Source organism: Phalangium opilio, unplaced genomic scaffold (genome assembly GCF_054372755.1).
Source record: "Phalangium opilio isolate 3A_F unplaced genomic scaffold, DU_Popi_V2 ptg000079l_1, whole genome shotgun sequence".
Classification (NCBI taxonomy): Eukaryota; Metazoa; Arthropoda; class Arachnida; order Opiliones; family Phalangiidae; genus Phalangium; species Phalangium opilio.
The window spans coordinates 4,696,562-4,719,946 of NW_028324187.1; the positions used below are offsets into that span (position 1 = coordinate 4,696,562).

The 23,385-nt window shown below is 35.1% G+C and overlaps 1 protein-coding gene across 3 annotated transcripts in view; it reads right to left on the reverse strand.

Annotated features, from left to right (window-relative positions):
• Nucleotides 1-262: 262 nt before the first annotated feature.
• The window catches only part of LOC149654304 (neurotrimin-like), a 167,350-nt gene continuing 144,227 nt past the window's right edge, over nucleotides 263-23,385 (reverse strand). The window contains exons 4-6 of one of the 3 annotated variants that reach the window (XM_089845750.1): nucleotides 13,673-13,883; nucleotides 3,895-4,212; nucleotides 263-2,685 (exon numbers count right to left, since the gene is read on the reverse strand). In XM_089845750.1, the coding sequence (XP_089701876.1) occupies nucleotides 2,555-2,685; nucleotides 3,895-4,212; nucleotides 13,673-13,883 (660 nt within the window). In that variant the 3' untranslated portion in view covers nucleotides 263-2,554. Of the gene's footprint in view, nucleotides 2,719-3,894; nucleotides 4,213-13,672; nucleotides 13,884-23,385 lie in introns of all 3 variants that reach the window. The other 2 variants (XM_089845749.1, XM_089845751.1) reach the window with 2 other exon arrangements.

A 23,385-nucleotide genomic window follows, 5' to 3' on the forward strand; every position in this document is an offset into this window, starting at 1 on the left:
ATACGCCTAAAATTTTATCGAGATCAAAAAATCGTAAGTATATTAAATAGACCCAGCTGGTTTCAAAAGTCGGGGGGTGAGATTGAGTCTGATGTTTAAGACAGAACTTAGACCCAACGACGTTAGAGAAGGCTTCAAACAATACGGACTGGCAACTTTGAAACCCTATCTAACGTCTTTGCATCCACATACCCATTCAAATGGTCTATTCGTCAAAGATTAGAAAAAATTTTTCTTAAGAAAAAAATGATTTCACAAAAGATTTTCTCGCCCTGTTTTTATTACGAAGTGATAGTACAGTTGATATAATTTTTTTTTGTTAATTAGGATAGCGTTCCGATCAACTCTTATCGTTTAATTTCAATAATATATTTTAGAAATCATTCTAACGTGGGTAGTTCCCTCGTTTTATTAATTAACTGTCGTATATTTTTAGCTTGTTAAGGCAAAACTAGTCGAAAAAACACGAACCTCTACCTGTTTTGTTCATATTTTCCAAAATACTTTGCTTTGTCAAGGGGAATTTTAGTTTTTTTTTCTTTTTTTGGAAATTATTATCTGACATATAATTATTTTACACATTCACACCTGGTTACACGGAGGGCCAAAATTTTGGGGGTGTTTTTTTACGATCGGATTATATTTTTCGGGATTTTCATCCTATAGGTAATTATGTCAATTATCTACCTTGTTTTTTAACAGATAACTTACAATGGCTTGAATCAATATCCAAGTTTTTTTTAAACTAACCAACCAATTCCCCAGAAAACATATTTAAAATAATATTTTGATTTCAAAATTATAATTTCGCGCCGTTACAATTATTTTATACTTTACAGATATATCCTTTGAAATTAAACTTAACTTCAGAATTAAATCAAGAATAATTTCATTTTCAAATAGTACATAATTCAAAGCGAACCGTACATACACGTGGGAGCTTTGTGTATTTTTAATTAATATACGACAGTTAAAATATGCAAATGAACATAATTAACACTTTATATTCTTAGATTTTTTTAAAAAGAAAAAACTCAACTCAGTAAGATGAGTTATGAGTTAAAAATTATAACTGAATGAGTTGATAATGTTATTTTGCATATTTAAATAGTCCTTATTGATTAAAAACAATATGTTCTCACGATTCATTTACAGTTTTAAAACAATAAACCAATACCCCCTTTAACGGCGGCAATTCCATCACTTGCTGGTATTGCAATGACGTCACAAATACACTAGTGTATTTGTTAAAAGATAGTCAAACTCATAAGCTAACGCTTGTGTCGCCATTAAAGGTTGGATTGGATCTCAATGTTAGAATGGATAAAAATTACCATTGAGAAACAAGCTTATCAATGAGAAAATGTACATTTTTTCTAATCATTTCTAGCTTGAAACTACCGCTTCACTACTTATATCGCCGATAAATGTTTTGTCCAAAATTACTTCGTAAAATGAAAACATTATCAAACATTAGCCCGGACCAAATAATGTCGTTTTTTTAGACAAATTTATCCTAACACATTTTGTTTCAGTTGACGTTATCTACCGTGTTGTCCTTACGGTGTCCCCTAAATCTGAATGACGTCATGAGGTGCAGTGCTGCCACACACACTTATTATACGAATCAGTAATCACTCCGAATCGATTTCGATGTGATTAAATTTAATCTCGGTTTTTTTTGTTGTTGTTAATAAACTACTATTTAACACATATTATTATTACTTTTAGAGCACTGAGTTTATATATATAGTTCGTATACATAATATTTCTTTTACATAATTATTCGCTTCATATTATTTACTCGTTTTTTGATAATCTATTTGTTCGTAGTTTTGGTATTGTTTACTCGTAAACAACTAATTCGCCTTTATTGGCAATTCAATTGTTTTTACGCGTTCGAGCAGTTTTAAATAAGTTTATGATTTTTTTTTGGATAAATTATTTAGGCTTTGGTTTCGGGGAGGATTTTATTAATTTTTTTTTGTCTTCTCAAAAACGCTTTATAAACCTTCGTATTAGGCCTAATAATTGGTCAAAAACAAAGAGCAATAGTCCAGTTCTATCTTCGCAATGATAATTGAACGAGTATTGCTATTTGTTTGTGTCCAATGGCAATCACCTACTAAAACAATTTCCTGGACGATTCTGAACTATATCAATTTTACCCCGTTGGCCCCGCCCCCTTGATTCAAACTGAAACCATCGTGACGTCCTTATTGAACCAACGTTTAAACCTTAAAAACTTAAATTTTGTATCTCACTGGATTTATTTCAAGTTTATTCGATTAATATTTTTAAATCATCTTTAGTTCAGTTCTTTAAAACGTTGAGATTGTTAATAAAATCTTTTTGAGAAATCGTTATTGTTTTTGGAGATTTTTTATTTTTTTTTTGGAAATGAATCTACTTTCATACGCGCATTTTCAAGCGTTTTTAAATAGCGTCTTTTCACACGCACTTTCAAGGTGTTTTTCGATTTACTTCTTCATCTTTTTTTTTTCATTATTTTTTTTTGTTATTTTTAATTTCAAAGCGAGTGTGCCACGCTCGGCTACCTCTGCACGAGCCAACACCGTAACTGATCGCAAGAGATGACAAGGAGCACCACTAGGAGGGGCCACGAGAAAACCTTGTGAGCCAGATTCGTCTGCCGCCCGTGCTGCATGGCTGCCGGTTTTTCGCCTACAGTACCAGATATACCAATACCAAACAACACTATAAATTCACCATTTAGTAACCAATACTAGATTGTTCAAAACTATCAAAAATGCCAATGTTGAAGAACTATATTTAAGCCTTTGAGTGCCTTGGTTTACAATGGAGATATTGGTAGTTTCCAAGACGATCAAAAGCTATACTATTTCAAAGACAAACAAGCTCGCATTCTCAAACATGCAAATAAATATTTTAAGTTGATAAAGGTGTGTGCAAAGTATTTTCATGGTAATGTTTTTCTTAACTAGCTCCGTAACTAAACTAACATTTTCACATTCGCGATGGTTGGAAGCTATAGCGAGTTTAATAGGCCTACATATTTAATTTACTTTTCAATGAATCTCACGTGTACTTGATTGTTATATTAAATAATTCGCATATATTAATTGAGTGTGATCCTCAGTACGCCTACCTACTTCATTGGGATCTACCTTGTAATAATACCGCTTGGCCAACAGATCAGAATGATGTTGTCACCTATAATAACCTTCCTTCCAAATTCATCTAATGAATAATCAAGAGTGTTTGGAGGAGACAACTAACTATAATTTCTAGATAGATGTACGCGCGTTACAGGCCAAGTAAGGCAAAACGTTAATCCCATTTCTCCCCGGGCAACGCCAACTATAAGTACAGTCAAGTTCTAAGCCGATTAAATACACGAATACGACCGAACACGTCGGATCACGGATACCCCCGCTTACTCTTATACGTCAATTCAAAGAGTTCACTAACTACTCCCAACTATAATGTTGATGGATATACCTAATCTCCCCACTACGTAATTAGAACTTGCAAGAACGATATGCGTCATATAACTTCAAAGGAAAAATAGACTTAAAATGTACGTTTTTCAATGTGAAATTACTCTTAAAATGTACTGGGGTTTATGTAATATCGAGTGAATGGTCCCTGTTCAGATAATTTGCTTATGTAATTGTTTGGAGGAAGTCCTAAATTTGAACTTAGTGAGCACTATGTCACCAGCGTTTAATGGCCAAATGAATAGCTCAAGAAAGTCCTATAATTGTACTTAGTGCTATGAAATGAGCGTTTAACAGATTTGTCCAAATTGTTACAGCTCAAGAGCTAAGAGGTGAATATTATCACTTTATGTGCGTGAGGAAGTGATTTAGTGTGGGAGTTTTTAAAGTGTGGATAAAGAATTTTTCTTACTGAGTATGAAGGATGACTCACCGTTGAGGACGTGCACGGTGATGTTGGCGGGGTCGGCGTACGATGGGATACACGAGTAATTGCCCGAGTCCGATTGTTGCGCCGCGAAGATCTGGAGTCGGCTGACCGTCGTCGGACCCTTCTCAGTGTTGACCTTGATCCCTCCTCGAATAGAGTCGTAGTTGATCATGCGATCGTCGTGGTACCAGAAGACATACACCGGAGGCGAAGTGCTCTCGGTGATGACGCACGTCAAATTAATCGTACTTCCGCTTTGGATGTACAGGTTAGTACCTTCCGGGATAGCCGCTTTTGCCACTATAAATACAAAAATTTCAATTACATAGTATTCACAATGAATTAAATTTCTCGTGTGCAAAAGAAAACAAATCTAAATCATTAAAATTTGACTCTAATTAATATACCATTAAGCATAAACCCAAAATAAGGCTTAAATAATCAAGTTTGCTCCGTGTTACTAACAAACGTGAGGACAGACAATATCATATTGCCCCTATAGGGGAGTTTTACACCGTAATAGACGTGATGAGAGATGAAACTGAATATTTTTCGTAAAACAATGCAATTTTCCTATTTGGGATTTGAAGAATAGGAGGTCCGTGTTCTCGCTTGGGGCCAAAAAGTCGGTATTTTCTAGTGGACCTCTTGGGAGTGAGTTTACCTTTTGGCAAACTCTCAGTTACGGCTGATATATTCTAAATCCAGGCGAGGACAAAAGGAGGGATGCGAAAAACCGGCAAATGATCGAGCGCCAGTCATCCTCCAAAAACCCCCAAAGGAAAAGGAGGAAGGCTAATCCCCGCAGAGTTGGCTTCCGCTACGTAATGTTCCATAAGAGCGTCACCTACAGGCATAAAGAAATTCTCGCTCTCTCCTACGTCGCTTCACTTCCGGTTTTATTCCTACCCTAAAAAGAGACCATTTCAACGAAAAAGCTCGTCTCTTTCCGCGCAAGCCTTTCACGGAATGGCTATTGTCGCTTTAATCAATCTAGTTTCTTAGACCCACCCGCTTCACATCGATATACTTCAAAAACTGCAACTATCGCTCTGCAAGATTGTTATTATCAAAGTAAATGTACTGCAAGAAAACCTTGTCGATGTCCTACGATCGAACTGCGCTATAAAAAGCCTATCGAACAACAAATAAGCATTGAAAATAATATCGAAAAGGTATAAAAAAATATGTTCTTTGAGTGGTGTGGTTCTGAACTGGTCTTATCGGATTAGGCTCATCGCAGTTCGTTCGTTCAAGCGTACGTCTCAGTCTAGCATCCGCAATTGTTTTCTTTTCGTATCCGCGAAGGCTATATTCGAAATAAATCGATATAATCCATTAAATGAATGGAAATAAGTCTTCGAGAAAATGATGTTTAGTCCTCTTTATTTTTTCGGGGTAAATAGTAAGCAGGCCTATATTTCCGTCGTTTAAGACGCAAACGCGCTCGCTTTTATCCGCTATAGAAAGAAAACACGAGAGCTTCAAAGGACCGCGAATCATCATTATTTATTGTTTATTCCCCTGCATGGAAGTTATACTCAATTTCACACGAATATTGATGAATTAGGTCTATATCTCGAACCTCTTTCTTGTAGCACACGTGTCTTAGTCTAATATTCAATATTCTTTGGGGATACGAAACAATTCCTGGTCGGTAGCGTAACACGCGATGTGGGCGATTGACCGATAGCGAGATTAGGAAATTGCATTTTATCTTGTTTATCCAAAAACAAAGTCCTAAAATATAAATAAAAATGAAAACTTTTCCCTCTATTCGGTTTGTTTTTACCACCAAGCTTCAACTAAATTATTCAAAAATTAAAACTAGAACAAGGAATTTAAAATTTTCCCCAAGGTTCCTTGAAGTAATGGTTTGGTGACAAACTTTAATTCATTAAAATACGTTGAAAGGGCCCTCCTACTCCTTGTTGCACGGGTCCGTGATAGGTTGTCGTGGACTACGACGTACGCTCAATGACGTTTCTTATTCCTTAACGCTTCTTTAGAAATAAATGTATTAATGCAACAAGCAAATCTCTTAAAACAAAACCAACTTCATAAATTATTATCTCCCCATTTATTTGCGCACCAAAACAAAACAACTCTAGAATGAGAAAAGGTGGTTTGTAACGAGGGGTTGGATACTCCCAGACATATCTTAATCAACAACATTAGCTACTAACCCTTTAAGGGAATTAATTGAACTAAAGGATCAAAATGTTTAGAATCAAACCAGCAGGTCCTTTTAGCTAACGCCCCACAAACAGTGACGCTAGTGCCCATGAGATTAAATACGGACGCGTAAACCTATAGGACGCGACTAAACTTTTCGCGAAGTGAAACAAATAGTTACGTCGGAATAATAAATGCGCGAAACACCACTCGCTATGTCCAAGCCAGTAAGAAGAATAACACGAAGGTCAGAAGGGCCCAATAAGCGAGGAAACCTGATTCAGCTAACCGCCTTTCCCCCGTTTAACACAGTTCAACCTAAAGGTGGTTAAAACGATATATGGCTTGACAACATGGTCGTCTCTCTCGGGACCCCGAGTCCAGAACTCCCATTTTAAACCCAACGTCAGCGGTACAAATATTGTTTAAAAGCCACCGGAAAGATACAATTCTTACAAAAGATCTCAACTCTACTTTCATTTGGACTTTTAAAATTTTCAAATATACTTAACTAACTTTTATAATGGCATATGAGTTCAGTTTAGTTTATTCACTAGTTTCTATAGTCTGTGCGCATGTGGGGGTAATAAAATTAAAATAGCAGACGACAAAAGGTGCACGACCACCTGAAGATGGTAATAAGTCAAAATTCATAGCCTAAAAATAAAGTAACACTATTGCGGGTCTACCTTGGAATTAAGAACCGGAAAGTACATTCAAAGGATTAATAATTAATTTTATGATCTAAATTTTCGATTGTAAACATGCCCGGGGTTACAGACAAAGAACAGCAATATAAATGCTGGCCTAATTTAAATTTAGGATAATTTTAGAGTAGAATTAATTAATTATTTATCGAACTTCCACAAACTCAAACCTAAAGGATAAGTGAAATGGCTAGAAAACCATTTTTAATCGATAAAATAAAGCATCTTCAATATTCATTTTGAAAATGAATGCGATTTTAACTGCAATAATCAATGGAAGTGTGGTATATTGACGCAACATACAGAGTCACGTTGAACCCTTTCAGACTGCCTGTACGTGTCACTTACATAGGATCGAGTCGAAAATTCAATTTAAATTTTGTTGATTCACTTAAAAGCGATGCTAAACTTTCGAAAATATTTCCTGTAGTGTTTACGCTCATTTAATCGAATCATTCCAAAGAGAATTCAATCGAATTTTCACAAGACTCTTTCCAAGAACCGTCTTAATGGTCAAATATTAACAACGACCTACTTTGAAATGAAAACTCATTTGATTTGAAAGTTTTTCCTTAGACATAAATAAAGTGGTTTAAACCTTTCGAGCTGTTTCTAATGCGATTTTATATTTAACTTTGCAAATCTTTCAATGAAAAGTGGCAATGTAACATGGCCTATAATGGTAAAGAACAATATCCCGAAACGCAAGGAGAATACATAAACATGTAGAGTTCGTTTTAAGTAAAAGGATTGAGCTGATCAAGAACTCTTATGTAAACAAAGGGACTTTGGTGGACTGGTAACTTTAAAGCCCAATCCAACGTCTTTGCATCTAATGTTTCGTCTTAACCAGGCCGGCCATTAGATGTAATAATAGATATGCTTGCTAAGAGAGAACTCTAGATGGAGTTAGTGGAGACTAACTAACCAGTATCATTGAAGAACTTGGCTCCATCTAGTATTGTCTTTTGTCATTTCAATTATTACCTCTATAAGCTTTGCAGTCAAGCCTTTTGACGCATGATCCACAATAACAGTAAGAACTTTATAAAATTAAAGGCGTTAATCTTGGCAACAAATTCTTTATATTGATGATGCTATTTGTAAAATGTTCACGTCGTGCTTGTTTCTGATATTAGCAAAATTTATTTTTTTCCTTAAATAAATAGATCAGTTGCTTCAAAAAAGAGTTTCTTAAAAATTTCTAGACACAACTCTGCGTGAACGAACATATTTAAGACGAAGATAAATTAATGCACATTTTCCAACTTCATCGATAAAGATCAACTAACGATTTCAGACACCTCTTTAAGCACGTAAGAAATAAGTTTTTTTTAATAGGGTAAATTTAGGGCCTAAAAATCTAAGCCGCGAGTTAATGGTCTAGATGAGATGGTTAATAACTAATAGTTCTTTCACGACAATCATACAGCCATCAAATATAGTGGTATTCTGATATTTTTCCGCACTAAAAATGCAAAGATCTTTTTTTTTCCTTCAAAGAAAAATGCCCAACCATCTCGTTTATTGCATGGAATAAGAAGTTCTTGAAGTAGAAGCAATAAGGAGTGACCTTTTTTTTTAAAAAGTAAAGCATTCACCATTTGGGCATATTTCCATGCAGTCATCAGGCGAAGTAAGATTTGGGGCCCGAGGCACGTGCGGCTCTGGGTTTCCTAATTGGTCTCTTTTCACCGAATATATACGAGTGGAGGTGATGGGGGAGACGACGGGTAATAATATTTCGGGCACTTAATAATCCTTAATACGCTGGGCGCGAAAAATGAGTCCTCTGAGTTGCTGGGACTAAGGTTAGAAACGCATTACGATTTAGTCTTCTAATTGGATTTTCTTGCGCCCCAGGATATATGAGACTAGAATATAGCGACATGCGCATTCTCTAAAGCTAGACCCAAGGCTTAAAACCATCTCTGTAAAGAACCGTCAACCGTCCTTCCGTCTTGAGTACAACTTCAAAAGATGAGAAAAACTTTCACAGAACTACGACTTAAGCATTTATTCCTTTGGCAATGGAAACATACACTACCTTTACCTATAAATGAATAATCAAGCGCTATCTAGCTATGACAAGCTATTTTTATTCATTCACTATCCCAAAAAATGCTACTTTATTAGTAAAATCTTAGAGACAATTAGCTATTTTGAAAACAATTAATAACCTGTAAATTAGAGGCTTAAAAATTTCAATTCAAATCTAGTATTTTTTTAAACAGACTGACTTAAGTGGGTGTCACAAATAATTATAAAAATTGCCCTAGATGTCCCTTTTTTAGAGTTTATTCATATGTTCTCGGGTCTTTCCACGCGTTTTCGGGTCTATTCACGTGTTCTCGAGTCTGTTCAAGTTTTTTCGGGTCTATTCACGTGTTCTCGAGTCTGTTCAAGTTTTTTCGGGTCTGTTCACGTGTTCTCGAGTCTGTTCACGTGTTCTCGAGTCTGTTCACGTGTTCTCGAGTCTGTTCAAGTTTTTTTGGGTCTATTCATGTGTTCTCGAGTCTGTTCAAGTTTTTTGGGTCTATTCACGTGTTCTCGAGTCTGTTCAAGTTTTTTTGGGTCTATTCACGTGTTCTCGAGTCTGTTCAAGTTTTTTCGGGTCTATTCACGTGTTCTCGAGTCTGTTCAAGTTTATTTGGGTCTATTCACGTGTTCTCGAGTCTGTTCAAGTTTTTTCGGGTCTATTCACATGTTCTCGAGTCTTTTCAAGTGTTTTCGGGTCTATTCTTGTGTTCTCGGTTCTATTCTCGTGTTCTCGGTTCTATTCTCGTGTTCTCGGTTCTATTCTCGTGTTCTCGGATCTATTCACGTGTTTTTGGGTCTTAAATAGGCTCTTAACAAATTTTAGGGAAAATTTTTAATGTAAACTAGCTGTTTTGTTTGTTCTAGCTAGCTCCTGATATAAATAAATTTAGTTCACCCAGTAAACGAATTACGAAAATGTTTCAGCCGTTTATTGTACCTTAATATAAAGCCTTTTTCTATTGGTCATTTTCATCATTGGTGCGGAGTATGTATGTAGACTAGATTCTAGCATTGGCAAGTATGAAATCCACACCATGCAGGGAGACCTCCATATTAGAGAATAAGGAAAAAAGGTTTAGAGACTCGGCTAAAACAATATTTTTAGAAGTATTTTAATAATGTCCGTCATTGTTCGGTCATTGTTCCCTCGAACAAAGAACGCACTACAAGCGGCAGATGAGAGCCCCTGAAAAACTCCTCGCTTGAATATTCGGCTAAAGAAAAGGTAGGTTAAAGGCCTTCACAATGAAAATGTTCCCGTATTAAAAAACCTATGCCTGCGAAGGAGAGAGAGGAGTTTTTTGAATAAAGTTTGTTGATGATTCTAGGCTATGCCTTTGCCTATCTCCTTCTTCCAACCTTTAATAATATCCAAAGTATACCGTATAAAAAAAGCTTAATTTTTTTGTGGTAGAAATGCCTTTCCCCTTCTACCCTGTCTTATTTCATACACTGCCGGAGCTAGTCTTTTGTTTGGAATTGACTATCGATTAGCTGTCGTTTTATCAAAACCTACCCATGGACCATTTTTACGAAAATACTGTACAAGGTTGTTTGAAATCACTGATAAGAAAATCCTTTGGTTTTTCGGTAAGTAACGAATTTAGAGGATGAAGATTGTGTTTACATATGTAACAGGAAAAACATAAAACAAATCTCTGCAATGTTCAATGATTTAGTTTCTAATGAGCTGTAATGAGTATTTTAGTTAAGATTTGCGTGTATGTTCACTAACCTTTCTTCAAATCTACTAAAGAAGTTAGTGTTTGAAATATTTATTTAAAAGCTAACCTTACGCTGTCATTGCAAGAATGGGTGAGGGTCTCAATAGGATTTAAGACAATAGTATGGTAGCGTTATCCGAAATGTTCTTGCAGCTGATCCGAACCAGTCACAATTGTCAAACAGTGATCAAACAGAACTATGAAACTGAATGAAAAATTTGAAATAATCTAGACTGTTTAGAAAACACCGTCTATAATAGAAATATCCCACTAAGCCGCTGGTCGATTTAAAGAAAAGAGAACACCACACACAAAAAAAAAACATTCGCTAGAAATAATATATTTACAAAGTGGAACAGACAAAACCTGGTCGAATCTTTTCCTTCTTTTCTCATTGAAATGGCCTATGAACAAAAGAAGGGGGTGGTAGAATGATGCCAAAGAATGGAGGAACGCTTGACCAAACTATAACATTGCTCGTGAAGATTTAGAGTTTAAGAGAAGCTCAAAAGGAGAGCGAGAGAGAGAAGGAAGGTTGAGAGAGAGAAAGTATTTGGAGTTGGAGCAGCTGTTGGAGAAAGTCGGCCAATTCAGACTCGATCCGATAAAATATTTACACAGAGCATCGAGACTGCCGCTTTATCAAACCAATGACTCCCCTCGAAACGAAAATTTCGCTTCCCATTTTGCCCGGAAAATGTTTATACATCGGATTATTTCTGACTGATCCGAAATTGTTTTCACATCGTAGAATAAACTTGGCAGCCGATTTAAAAAGAATAAAAATAGCTATCATCGTTTCGAGAATCAATACCGATTCAAATTTAAAATTATATATAAACAAACTAAATAAAATGATAAAAAAATAAACCAGTTATATTTATTTATGGTGGTAGGACTGGGTCGTGTATTTAAGGGATGCTAATATTTAGGGGTTTATACTACACGTTATATCTATAGCCCCTGTAAAAGTGTTTAAATGTTTTACTTCAGTGTTGAAGGAAACCAAGGGATATAACATTGATTCATTAATTTTTTCACGTTTGGTTTTCTACCGAATGTTAAATTTCTAGTTAATAATATAATTAAAATGTTTCCCCCTAAATCTTAATTATTGCAACATTTCAAACGTCATCCTTTAAAGCTTACTTCTGCGTTGTACCTATTCGTTAACCGCGTACGCATTTTCTATTACAGTGAATATTTGTGTGAATGCACTTCGCAGCCGACTACCCCGACGTTCATTTTGGGACCATCGTTGCAAGGTGCTAACTCACTACACTTTCTTTATATAGTTGTAGAAAGTAGGCGCCTGAATTCCGCACCCACGTGACGCCACTCTGTTATACGATGATGTCACCAGAGTAGTGGATTATTCTTCCCCATAACAAGTTAGTAAATAAGTTTATTCGCTCTGTTTGATAATATAATAGCAGTTTCACTGGAAAGGACGGAGAAGTAAGTGCGCAGACGTTCAAGCAAGGATGATTTAGGACTAGAAACAGATTATCTGACGTTGGGGGTTACTCAATTGCAAGAGTAAATGGATAATAGAGAGTATAGAAAAATATTTCCCGCGTGAGTTTGAAACGACTGAATCTTGATTTTGCAATGTATAGATTTTTATATTTTATTATTTCGATTCGTTAGATAATATGATTCCGACCACTTGAAAAACCTTGCTACGCGTTTCTAGAGGGAATCAGCGTCTCTATAAAAGTGATGGTTGAGGAACTCATTTAAAAAAGAAATAACTCTTTAGACAGCGCCACTCCACCGCAATTAATTACATCAAAAAGTAGGACTTTTAAACGAAACCGAAAATCAAAACTAGACAATTTTCGTATCATACCGATATGAATTAATAGAAACTGTCATAGTGCACTAAGACTAGAAACAGTAAATGATAAGAGTACTAAATGGAATGCCTGAAGTACAGATTTTAAAAATTTTCAGTTCAAAGACATGATTTTTAAACCTCAATTATTTAAAAAAACATAATTTTCTTCGTATTTTTTCACTAAAATTACATTATTTGGTTTATTTTCTCTTGGGGTTGTTGACTCCACCTAAATTTTAAAAATTTACTACGTAACCTTTGAACTACATTTAACAGAGATATCATTTAAAAATTCGTTTAAACAAAACTGACTTAAAGAACCCTATCGGAGTATACTCTGAATTTCCGTTTTGTTCTTGATCGATTGTTAAGTAAAATTTGCATTGAGCTGAGCTTCTGCCTTCCATTTCTGCACTGTAGTAACAAAGCTATACCGAGGGGCTAACCACACTGAACTAATTACTAAGCTTTTGTAGAGTTCCCGCTGTTATTTCTACACTAATTTCCTTGATTTACGTTTCAGGGGGTGAGGTATCCTCGATCGGCTCGGGTCGCGGGCCTCTAATGACCGAGATCTAATTTAAAGGTATACAGAATTGGTGGGTGAGAGGATAATTACTAATTACCTTTAGAGGTAGCCGGCCTCGCCAGTATACTAATAGAATTTAAGCGTATACGTATAGTTTCATGCAGAGACTAAGGGTATCAGTTCACCTTCGTTGCCGGTCCTGAGGGGAGGGAGGTTAATGGAATGATAAATACCAGCACCCCGCGTTTCACCTATTTTATAAGCTTATTATTATTCCGAGAACTGTTTCCCCACTGAGTCTTAAGTAGGCCAATGATACGACGAAATAAAGGGTTTGTAACAGCGTACCATATCCCCGGAAATTCACTAGGCCCCTAATAAATTGGATTTAGCAATTTCAAACTTTAGAAGGTTTTATGAAACTGTTCTTGACGTAATATTAATGCAATTTCAAACCAACAGGGCCATATTTAGTAGTTCCAAGAAATGTTATCAAAACGCTAATAAATTTTATACGCTTTGAAATCTTGGTGAAAAAATAAATGAAGATAAATAATTGTAGTTTCATAGGTCTAATATCATGTCTTAAAACTAAAAATTAAGCCTTATTGTATTAATGGTTATTTAATGTGGTTTTTAACTTTCGATTCTTGATGCATCACACTGTGTTTAAAATTTTGTTTATAATACAGTCTTAGTTCAAGTGCACTTGAAAAGACAAATTGTCAAATGTTTGTTTACTTACCGACAACGTTGAGCATAATACTGAGACTCATTTTAGGTTCGGTGCTGATTTGGCACTCGTATATGCCGGCGTCTTTTTTCTGCGTGTATTTGATCTCGAGAGTCCAGTCGTCCGAATTGTCCAGATGGATGGAAGTGAAGCGCTGGTCACTCGTGTATGTGTATTTGCCCACCGTCAAAATGTGGAGGTCTTTCTGACGAACCCAAGATACCTGCAATCGACAAAAAATAAAAGTTCTTTAGTCTTAAGTTTTTCCATAAAAGTAGCTTTAACCATTTCAGTGTATATCCTTATTCCAATATAGCTATTAATCTTATTTAGGCATTACTTCTAAAATTCATTATTTATCATTGACATTATAGTACAATTTAAGTTCTCTGACTTCCATTAACCTATGAGAAAGGTCAATAAAATCTTGAATACTCTTGGTACTTTATCTATTCTTGGACAAACGAATTTATATGAAGTGGCAGATACTGATTTCCAAACAAGGGCATTTTCTATACTGAATGACAAAGAATCTAGCGGGTAACGTAGTTTTCTTAAATAGGTTACACAAAAACCCCTTTTGCCTTTAAAACAGTGGAGAAGAGGGGAGGCCATGGAATAAAATGAGTGTGAAGGTATCACACCGAGTATTAAGGTTAAAGGTAATCTTCGTGCAACAAAAGAGATAAAAAGAAGAATAGGGTGAAGTCTTGAACTGATGGAATTTTCTTTTTTGGAAGAAAACGCGTCGCAGATAGTTTGAGGAGCGCTACGTACCAGTGTTGCAGCTTCGCAAACTAAACCAATAGAAAAGGTACATTGTATATTTCAACTACTGTTGTGCAGGTACACAGAAGACACTGATAACTTTAGGATATTAATCTACTTCTGACGGTGCAACTATAAGAAAGACCTTTGTGCGTCGAACGTCCTACTCTAACTTTTATAAATGCATTTTTTTCTCTAGGAACGTCTTTTACACTTTCTCTTTCCTCGCGATAACATGATTAAGGGACTCTGTTCAACACTTCTTTCCGAACCCAGAAGGCTTTTAAGACTTCAACCCTTTTTTTATACCAAAAAAAACATGGGTCATTTCAAGCCGAGATTCGTACGGATTTGTCCCCATACTTTGACCATATTTAGTCAACTTAAACAAAAGGTAGATACAAAGTAGCGCTGATCCTGGATCGAAATAGTCTTTTACTTTCTTACCCTAGAAGAACTTGTCTCGGCGCGTTGGGGTGAATTTTTTTTTCTAGACTTTAAACTCTGAAACAAGGAGAAGGGTATCTTCATTCTGTCCCTCTGCTGGCTCCCTATCTACAACACCGATAGCTCTGCTTTTTTCATTGGTGGGCAGTCGAGGGGGTCCTCACATTTGACTGTTTTAACCATCAATCAACGCCAACCTTACGCCTAGCACCTCCGGCTGCTGGACCACCGCTCTACGCAAAGATTAATAAGAAGTTACGCTATATATTTTAAACTTCACCACCATCAAAATTGGTAAGCGATTGCAAAGCTACCGCTGAGTGCTTCTCTCAAAAAGAGCTACATATCTAGGAGTTGTCCCTAAAAATAGTGCGACATCTAGGAACATGTTTTAGGAAACGATTCAATAATTAGGAGACTTATTATTAACATGAGAAACTGAACTGAGATAAAAATGAAGTGAATTTATCTTTCATTTTAATCACTAGAGGCTCTGATGTTTGCTTCAAAAAAGCCGACTTCCTGTCTACGTAGTCCAACTACTAATAGTCTTGACTTTAAGTCATTAATATTCACGAGTTTATACTAAACGTTAACGTAGAAGGAAGTTTGGGGTCCAAGTGTGTCCAGGGAAGAGCTGTCACCCGAAAAAGAAAAAAAAAGGTTTCCAAAAATGGTCCCATGAGTGGTAAGAAACGAGGGATGGCTTTTAGGTTTTTAACGCGAAAGACTTAAATTCCATACGCTTTTTTAAATATTTTACTTTTTCTTTATTTTAAGGGGATTGTGACACATTGCGTACGTCACCTTACCACGTATATATTCTTTAAATTCGGTGACGTCATAGAGGTTATTTAGAAAAATAGGGATTGATTTGAAAAATGTTCTTGTCTATACAGCGTTATTCGCGTATAGAAATCTGTTCAATTTCCCTTTAAAAATCTTTTAGGTTTTAAGAAGTGAAGGGTTAGAGGGCGTGGGTCGACTTAACTCTCGGTTAGTTGCGAGAAAAATGGGTGCCAGACTTTAATATAACTTTTAGGGAACGCTTAACAAGAGACCCATCAATTTTGTAAGAAGATATCTTTCAAACCACCATCCCCCTTTAAGCTATTTATACTAAAATCCGAAGTGAATGAAACCCCGAAGTGTATAGCTGTCTCTGGATTGAACTCAACTTATCTTCCGTTACACTTTAACCATTATTACGATAACGTCGCGGTTAATTTATTGTCGTTTGTGTAAAAGAGGAAGGCTTATTTTGCAGTGTAACGCCAAATTTGTTAAAATTAAAGCCGCTATCGTATAACAAGTATATATAGGAGAGAGTCCCTCGCGTGATAAAGCGTTCGTTAATCGGAGAATTTATAAGGCATACATTACTTCTCAGTACTCAACTTCTCCCTTCAAATAACCACAACTGCAGGCATGCTACTATACACATTGCACCAAGCTTTCCAAACTAAAACGTAGCCGTCTAAACTGCATGAGCAAACAAACTAAATCTATAAATTCATGTTGAAATTGCTTTCCATGTGTTGATAGATACTAGGAATAACGTCGTAACGTCACAAATTCCAGGTTCAGACGACTATATTGGTTAATTTTGTGAAAATAATTGGTTGGCAATTAGGACTTGGCTATTCTTCACACAGTGGCCATTTTGGAAGGAGTACTAAACACGTTCTATACGATGTATTCACACGCCTATAGGTTTCCCTAGATTATTTAAAATTCTTCGCGTGAAATTGAGTAATTGATGACTTTAAAACAATTAACGATTTTAACACCACTCGCGATAAATTTACAAATACGGAATTTTAACTGAAGAATAAAATAATTATAATAATTTTTCTTCCCAAATAAAATCTTAATTTGCAATAGAAGAAAACTACTTAAGGGCAAAAAAAGCGGGGAGGGGTGTTTGAAATTTGCGTGACTGGACTCGAGATACAAATAGTTATAACCTCTGTCAACTCTCCATGCAATCGAGCTTCGTGTATACGGACTTTAAACGAGACTTAATTATGTGCTTGATGGATACAGTTCCTAAATACTTCCCTCCCTTTAGTCGCATTTCGTGAACAGAGAGAAATGTATACTGATAAGCACGACAGAAGACTGTCTACATATCTATACAGTAAAGCTTGAATGTAATTCAATATTTAAGGAATATTAAACCATGACATTGGATCTGTATTTAAATTTACAATTCGGATAATTACAACCGCGTTTGCGCTAAACTGAATTTGAGAAAATCTTATTATAAGGTTAATTTGCGACTATTTGGTAATGTAATTCGAAATTTGATCAATTCTAGATCTGTTAGAATAGGTTTTGATGTACAGCGTGTTACAAAAACGGGTGTCAGAAATTCAGGAGGGATTTTCTGTCAGCTGCAAAGGGGTAAAAGTGGAAAAACTAAGTCTTTTAAGTTCAATATCAGTAGGGAACCAGTGGGGGGGAAAAAACCAGTAGGGAACCAGTGGGGGGGGGGAAAAACCAGTAGGGAACCAGTGGGGGGAAAAACCCAGTAGGGAACCAGTGGGGGGAAAAAACCAGTAGGGAACCAGTGGGGGGAAAAAACCAGTAGGGAACCAGTGGGGGGAAAAACCAGTAGGGAACCAGTGGGGGGAAAAAACCAGTAGGGAACCAGTGGGGGGAAAAACCAGTAGGGAACCAGTGGGGGGAAAAAACCAGTAGGGAACCAGTGGGGAAAAAAACCAGTAGGGAACCAGTGGGGAAAAAAACCAGTAGGGAACCAGTGGGGAAAAAAACCAGTAGGGAACCAGTGGGGAAAAAACCAGTAGGGAACCAGTGGGGAAAAAAACCAGTAGGGAACCAGTGGGGAAAAAAACCAGTAGGGAACCAGTGGGGAAAAAAACCAATAGGGAACCAGTGGGGAAAAAACCAGTAGGGAACCAGTGGGGAAAATATCAGTATTTTAAAATATTGTAAACAATTATGAAAACAATATAATTGGTTAAAAGTGTTAAACTCCCTCCAATAATATAATTTAGTTAAATTATGCAACTGCAAGCTTAAGTGACGAAATTTTTGTGTTAATACTGTAAGGTAAATTGTAAAATTAAGTTATTTTATCTTTTTGAAATAGAGATTTCTGCTAAAGAATTTAGTCAGTACCGCTTTAAATTTCCTATTTATAACATACCCTTATTTATTCCCCGGTGTATTATGGGTAAAATACAATTAAAAAATTCTGAAACAGAAACTTTGGAAACGAGCCGAAGTGAAGTTCAAGCTTTCTAATGCAATATTTTTGGGAAACTCGAATTTATTCGGAAAGGCAGTTTCCTATTTCCTCGTTAATGTTAACGAGACGAGGCAATCGGGCAAAACAATGTATTATTAAAGAGCAACGGTGGGAGCAAAAACGGTAAAGATAAGCTTGGACAAAATACACCCATTTAGGCCCCAGATATCGTAATTAAGAGAGCTTGGCGTTTCTAGTTCTATTCATTACGAAACCTGGGAATAGAAAAGGAAATTAGGTACGCCTATGGTATGTACCTAAATAGCCCAAATCAAGCTTGAGTAAATAATAAGAAGAAAAAATACTTATAGACTAATACTTCGTATATTTAAAATATTGTACTAAAGTGATCTTTTTCTGATTACACCTTAAAGTTCCGATGCGCGTTTGAACTAGGCCTAAATTATACTAAAAGATACAAAGTATATGAATAAAGCATACAACTTTTAATATGCAATTTTATATAGAAAATAAAGAAAAATATTTGAATTTTAAATTAGTTTGCTATGACATTTTTACAAGGAAAATGCTTATTATAGATAATATTTAGATTTTAATCCTATTAAAAGTTTCGTTAGCAAAAACTCCATGATTATACGCAAATCCAAATCCCAAGATGAAACTAAATATATATTTGCCTCATTTTGAAATATGTAGAAATTCTCAATCAGCATTAGAAATTGGGCGAAATTTGAGTCGTGTAGGTTGGAATAAAAATAAATAAAATTGCCTTAAACAAAATCGATTTGAAGTTAATTCATTCCGGCTCATATTACATTTTTAAACATAATGAAAAGACGCTTTGAAATAGTAGAATTTTCGCAAATAATTAAAGGGTTCACTTTAAATTTACAGCTACACAAATGTTGGGTTTTATACTTTTATTGTAGATAAACACTGTAGAGGTCTAGGGCCAGAACTAAAATTAGGTTTCGTGAATTGTCACAGCTCATTAACCAGGAGGTCTAATAGATTAGTAAAATTAAAAATAATCTTATAAATAGGCATATATATATTGAAGTAGAAAATAAACAAAATAACCTCTCCCGTCCTTAATCTAAAATAGGAAATTAATTTAATTTAAAGAAATTCAGCGACATCTAGTAGCCTAAAAGTGCCGATTAAAAACGTAAAATTCCAAATAACAAACAACTCACTTGAAGTAGCCTATATTAAAAAAAACAGAAAACAGAAAACAGAAACAACAATGTATAGAAGAGATGAGAGAGGATGGAAAGAGATGGAGGAATGATGAAACTTGACGCTATACATTAAGAGTTAACGCCGTGAACGTGTTATTTCTAGGAAACTATATTTTTTCCAAACTGAAAAGAGAGAAGAAATCACGATTTTCTATCGTTCTACAGTTTCAACAGTTCTTGAATCGAAACAATTCTCCCAATAATATCCCAAAACTAATCGGAAAAGACGATAAAAGTAAACACTCTGGTGGTTTCTAGATCTAGAATTTGATATCCGCGACTATTGTCGAGTTTTTATTCTCGCTATACTTCAGCAAATTCAAGGTATGGGAATAAAAGGATATCTAAGTATATCTATCCATGGTTCCTTGAAAAAATGGTAACATAATTATAAATTTATAACATAGGATGGATTTCCTAAGGAAAAAATTGAATCTAGATGGTGTTGGAGAAGAATATGGGACAAATATTTTGAAAATGATCTATTTGAGCTATTAGTTGAGTATAAAATAATCTCAACACTTCTTCATGGACTGAAATGCAATCCTATTTTTAGATTTGTTTTTATATCTCCGTATCTGATCCTCATGAAAGGGTTCAGCAATAAGCGGCCATTTTTACTTTTTCCTTTATAATAAGGAGATTTGAAACCATACCATTACTTCAATGAACGCTGATCTATCTATAAGAGTATAGTTTTGGGAAGAGGAAGAAGGGTTTTTTAGCTCCGCGGCGTCCTATGACAGATGGTGTACTGGCGCAGCGAGTTTTAAACACCGGTACGTGGTCGGAACGCTTGAGAGGTGCATTATGGGTCATTTCGTACACCCATACCCCCCTTTGAATCCCTGGTTACATCTAGAAAAAAAGGGGGCGGGGATTTCTGTTAGTGGGGCGCGTACGCCCCTCCCCGGTTTTTCTCCTTTTAATCTGCTGGAGATTTCCAACGCACTTTCGTTCATCATTTCTTTTATTGTTTTATCTTTCATTTTCTTTTCCTTTCCTTCCGGTTTTCGAAAAGATTTCCTCAGATTTTTTTCTTTGTCACGTTTCTGTTCACGGGGATCTTAGTAAGCCTACTTCGAAATACGTGTTCCAAAATATTATCAGACATGAAAAAGTGGAAAGTATATATATATATATATATATATATATATATATATATATATATATATATATATATATATATATATATATATATATATATATGTATAGCTGCGTACGTTTATAGGAACCTATAGGGTCATAAAAGATGACGAAAAATTTTGGGTTTTCAAAGTAATCATTGCGTTGATATTATTTTACGTTTCATCGAATTTTAAAATAATAGACTCTCAATAATAAAATATCAAATATACGATTATTTTGTATTGGATCATTTTGCAAATAAACCAATTTAAATTAAAATTATTAGATTATTTTGATTTTCTAATTATGAAATCTGCATTTTGCTCTCCGTCAATTTTAATTAAATGCATCAAAATAATTTATATTAAACTTGAAACTGTAATTTACTTAATAAATTACCTTAATTTTATTAGGTTTAATTTCAATATTCAAATTGATAAATTTATTTCTCTCAAGTCGTACGTGCGTAATTAGGACAAACTTACTAGACTAAATATTTTAAATAAAATCCGTAAAAGACGCTAGCCATCTTTCAAAAACATTTTCTTTTTGTCGATTAAAACATTATTTCGTCAAATAATTTACTTATTCATTGAAAAAACTAAAGTCTACGTATATAGTTTCCCTTTTAAAGATTCCATTCTTATTTAAGCTTAGTTCTATATTGGAAATCGCCTGGAAAGCTAAATTTATTCAAATCGATTTAGGGCATAGGGCGCCACTTTTAAATCTACTTAATTAAATTTTTACTGATTTTTTACTTTCTCTTTTCATTGTAAATCCCAAAAGGTTTTCCTCGCTTGATCCTCCTTTACCGATAGACAGTTTAAGAAACCTTCCAATAAAAGTTTAACTTTTAATCGGGCTTTTCACTAGGAACGCGATTACGCTTAAACTCTCGATTTTAGGATATCAAGGAAGGTATAAAAACAGCTAGAGTATTTTTTATGCCTTCCTGATGGTATAGTGTACGTTTTTTTTTTACTTTTTCCTTTCCTTTCCTTTACTTAGAAAGGTTCTAAAGCTATTTCATTAGTTTCCTTTAGAAGTGTTTTGAGGCATTATCATTAGTTTCCTTAGAGTAAAAAATTCCTACTTTTTATTCATCGGGCTTCATTATCTTATACGCGTGTATAAACTAGGATTTAGTTCGATCTGCAAAAAGAAACCGTAAGGTAATGCGAGTTAAAGTTGGCCATTTCTTTTTTCAATTTTCTTTTAAAAGTCTTTTAGGCCTAATTTTACAATATAAATTTTACCATTAGGTTTAACGTTTAAATTTCCTGATAAAATTCGTAACAATTCAGTAAGTTTTCAGTATTTTTTATAGCAAAACTGATCTAAACGCAATGTACCTTTAAATCTTGAAGGAGAGACGTATGGAGCCGAACCTCCATGCCTATAACGTTGCAGTTTGTACCCCCATCTAGGGAATGACAACGAAACTCTCCCAGCATGCTCAGCGTTTAGTTAGGGTCGTACGGAACGGAAACGTAAAGGATGCCCTATGTGTCTTAAAAAAGGAAGCTACCATATTTCCCCCAATGTTTCCCTCAAATTCAGGGTTTATACATTTTGGAAACCGATTTCCCCGAGTATTCCAGGTTTGTATGAACCCTGAAATTGCATTGGAAATTAATTAGTATTTTGTTTAAAACTCGAAGTTCATTATAATTTCTATAGTATTATTTTTAAAATTTAATAATTGTTTGAATGAAAGAAGCAAACATTCAGGGGCAAACTACAACATGCATTTTCCCATTGCCCCTGTAGAAAAGCTTCACTGCCGAGTTTCGGTGTATTAATTATATTTTTAAACAAAAGTAATAATTCTTTTAACTAAAATCCACAACGAATAAATAAATAAAGGAATAAAATTAGGCATGCAAATTTATAAAAGTAAAAGCTTTTGGAATGCATTGCGGCTAGGCGGCAGCACTTAACAATCGCCTACCGAAGGGTGGGGGCACGCGCAAGGTACCGCAGACCTATCACCATTACAGTTACCTCTTTTCTCCCTGTTTAAACTGTTTAGTCGGTACAGAAAAAGCGCGTAAAAAGATTAAATATGTAAAGGGGAAAATTAAAATGAAGACCTCTTCGTATTTTCATTTTTAACGCTTGAAGAAATCTTTAGTTAAAGCAAAAATAGGTTTTAAAAAAATTTAAATTTGCATGGTGGAGTATTTTTAAAGGGATTAAGATAGTTTTAAATAAAAATCCTCTTCAAAAGAGACGGGGTGGAGATATTTTTCCCTTTTAAATAAAGAACATTTCAGAAATATACACTATTACAAACTTAAATTGATCCCGAATTCTCGTTACAAAAACGCGACCTCACAATAAACGAACGTTGCCTTTCAAGACTGTACGCGTAGTCTTAAAAATTCCAATCGATGAAGCTTAAGAAATTCTATCGGAAAATGGGGGAGAAACGAAATAAAACAATTCTTTGACCCATTTTATCGTTTTTTCCAAACCCCTTTTTGAAAGTCTTTTTCCGTTTCCGGCAAACAGGCTCAGGCTACACACGGACCTTGTCTTCATGAGGTTTTTGCCTTAAAGCGACGTACTACAACATCGCCATCTGATGGTGATCGTTAGAAATATTAAAGCATCAACAGCGATATTAATTTTGCAGATACATTTATACAGTTTGTTTCTGAAAAGTCTCTCATAAATGAAAAGGTTTACGTGTTCTTTGGTTCAAAATGATTGTCAAAGAACAATTAACATTTAATTACGGAGATATGTGCTCCCAAACATTGATTATCCCATAAAACAAGGAAATTATAATAACTCATGTGGAGTAATTTTCTTTACTTTACCAGCTTTCTACCCATTTAATAGTACAATTCTGCTAGAAAGGTTCAATTACGTTCTTAGATTGAAGACAGATATACCCT